Source organism: Micropterus dolomieu, unplaced genomic scaffold (genome assembly GCF_021292245.1).
Source record: "Micropterus dolomieu isolate WLL.071019.BEF.003 ecotype Adirondacks unplaced genomic scaffold, ASM2129224v1 contig_13514, whole genome shotgun sequence".
NCBI lineage: Eukaryota > Metazoa > Chordata > Actinopteri > Centrarchiformes > Centrarchidae > Micropterus > Micropterus dolomieu.
The window spans coordinates 942-4,076 of record NW_025742500.1 but is presented as its reverse complement, the minus strand read 5'-3'; the positions used below and the strand labels follow the sequence as shown (position 1 = coordinate 4,076).

At 43.3% G+C, this 3,135-nt stretch overlaps 1 protein-coding gene across 1 annotated transcript; it reads right to left on the bottom strand.

The window, feature by feature from the left end:
* Positions 1 to 345: 345 nt before the first annotated feature.
* Positions 346 to 2,531, bottom strand: LOC123966482 (collagen alpha-1(XII) chain-like; the record flags this gene model as incomplete). Its single annotated transcript, XM_046042636.1, has 7 exons — positions 346 to 426; positions 519 to 581; positions 681 to 716; positions 1,038 to 1,088; positions 1,178 to 1,240; positions 1,527 to 1,589; positions 2,451 to 2,531. Coding segments are annotated over 7 exons (438 nt in total), but the record flags the coding sequence as incomplete, so codon positions are not given.
* Between the last annotated feature and the right edge of the window lie 604 nt (positions 2,532 to 3,135).

The following is a 3,135-nucleotide window of genomic DNA, read 5'->3' as shown; positions in this document are numbered from 1 at the left end:
GGGCAATTCGGGGTTCAGTATCTTGCCCAAGGACCGCCGACCTTCCGCTTAACGGCCAACCCGCTCTACCTCCTGAGCCACAGCCGCCCCATGAAGGTACAGAGTAGCGATACCCATCCCTAGTAGTGGTGATGTGTATCACATGAAGTTATGGCATGTGCTTTGTACCATCTGCTACCTTGTGCGGTTGTGGTGGACATTTGTGGCTCGCTTCAGATAAGCTGAACGACCCGTGGTGCGTCGGTGTAAGATATCCGGTGAACAGGTTTACCGCTGTATGTTCTTGTATTCTAATGTTTGTCTGTGTGACATTGTCTTTGAATGTGGGACAAATGATAAAGTGACTGATTGATTCCCACTCACATCGTGTCCTGGATGTCCTGGCTCTCCGGACCCGCCTGATTCTCCCGGCCTGCCTGAGTTCCCCTGGATGTATCAGACCAAAAGAAAAAGGGAGTGATGAAGCAAAAACACAATCATCAACAAAAACTAAACACTCAGGTGAAGTTGTCACCGACCCCTCGACCTCGGTTCCCATCACGTCCTGGATATCCTTTGGTTCCCTTCTGACCTTCCTCACCCTAAACACATAAACATGCACAGAAACAGGAAGTCATCGCTCATGCCTGAACCGTGTGGACTCCTTCTTTGTCATGTTTTGGCTGTGGGGTTGGACTCACCGGCAGACCAGGGTAACCAGGAAAACCCGGATCTCCCTGTGAAGAAGGAAAGAAGTAATAATCTTTGCTTTTCATTTTGTTATTACAGAACAGTCTTTATACAAAGGTTGAAGAAGACTGATCTGAATTCTATCATGTTCTCCATCGTTCTAGCTTAGACTGGGGGTCTTTTAATTACATCACTTCCCGGTGTGTCTTCTACTTCTTCTGCAATGGCAGCGAGTGGAGAATTAGCTCCATCAGTCAATGAGCTCGTGTTCATGCAGCAGCGGTAGTAGATGGACACGTTTACATTTTCTGTCCCCAGATTTCTGGGAATTTGATAAAAGAACTTCATTAGGTTAAGGTCGGCTCTACCTTGGAACCTTTGGGTCCTGGAGGTCCATAACCGTCTCTGCCATCCTGACCCTGAAACAGCACAGACCGCATCACCGATTGCATTTTATATGTTTATACACACAGTCAGTATTTACAAACTCTGATGTTCAGCTCCTTACCGGCGTTCCTCTGGGCCCCTGTGGTCCTTGAGCACCCTTAACACCCGGATCTCCTGGTTGGCCCTTCAACAACAACAGACATTTTAAACATTTTCTGTACTCAACTCTGTAGCCAAGATTTTAAGAAATCACACACACCTGACATATTTTTGATTATCCACCATTTAAGCATTCCTGTTTGCCTAAAGACAATTTGTGTCTACTCTCAGAACGTAGAACCCAACCACCAAATTACCAGAAATATCAGAGGTGCGATAATGTCCCTGACTATAATAACCACATTATCTGGACTTAAAATGATGTGTTGGTGAAATCACAGATAAAAGGCACAGGAAACGATGTCACACACCTTCTGTCCGTTAGGGCCACGACGTCCGGCTAACCCCGGGTCTCCAGGTTTTCCTGATTCACCCTGCAGGAAAAACCAACAGAGTCAAAGCAAGAAGAACAGATCTGAAAGTACCAAACGGGTCACAACCAAGCAGGAACCTCCGGGTCTGAAAAGTGACGCCTTAAACCCGCGTTCTCTCCAGCGGCTGCAGAAAGAAGTGTGATTGTACACAAGTCTGTGAGAAAATGTTTCTACTTCTCAGCTGATTTATTCCCTCAGTAAACACTTTCCTCCCCGACATTCAGAACGGGAATAAACACTTTGGCCTTGTGACCAAAAATATACAGACTATTTCGTCAAACTTTAGTCATTAAACTTACTAACACATTCTAATGATGTAAATAGTCTAATTTGACTGGTGAGTTACGGCTAAATGTAAATCTCGCTGAACTTGTAATAAAGCACAAAGTGATAAAATGAATAAGAGTACGAGTTGATAACTGAGTCTCGGTGTATTTAATACTCCCTCAGCCCTTAAATAATGATGTTAGCTCTGTGCAGAAAGGTCAGTGAAGCAAACTGAACTGCAGTGCTGTAATTACTAACAGACTGCCAAAAGAAACTGCTGATGAATAAATATCAAGTGAAATAAAAACATGAAAAATGTTTTTTGGTTAGAAAAAATATCTAATGACTGCTGAAATTATTACCACATTTTACCACATCTGTTCATGGAAATAGCAGAACACCTGATAACCTGTGTAGTTACTGTAAATAAAGCGTTTCCTAATCACGTTCTCTGATTACACCTACAGACCCTACAGATGTTTAATAAGATTTTCTGTCCGAGTCCAGTTTACATTCAGTCTGTGTCTATAATATGTTCACTGAAAGGGTTTTTAACCGTAGACAAATAAAACAGGACGATGGAGATGTACCGACCTGAGGTCCAGGAAAGCCAGGGTTTCCTTTTGGTCCACGATCACCGTTTTCCCCTCTGCTTCCCTGCAGAGACAACAAAAACTTTAGGTTTGGGACAGTGTAAACCCATACGCGTTCAGGTTATTACGAGTATAATCTCTGTCTGCACTCATTATATCCAGTATGTCTGAAGATATACTCGTTAAACCATAGACTGGACTTTGACCAAGTTCAGTTGCCCTTGATTTTAACCTTCCTTGGATCTTGTTTTATTCCTCAACATTAAAGACCACATGATGCATGTCATCACTTCACATCAAGGTATGGCAGCCAGGATGTGCCAAGAGAGCTAGAGAGCTCACTAGAGCCTCACCGGTCATTAAAGGAACTCTTTCTAATAAAAAGGGCGGATTAGTTGGTGTTTATTTTCCATTTCATGTGATCAGAATGGCTTTATTACCAAGCCGACTAGGTGCACAACAACAATAAACCTATTTAAGGATGAAAATATGAAATTGACAGAATTGGATATAAGTCTGTGCAGAAATGCTTTCACAGATTCAACCCATCAAAGGGGGGGTTGGACAAATACCACGATATGGAGCGAAAACGACACAGCAGGTAACGTAGCCAACGTCGGCTAAGTTGTGAGTTAACAAACTGTGGCTATTGCTGCTGCAAAGCCAACATGCAGAGAGGATGACAC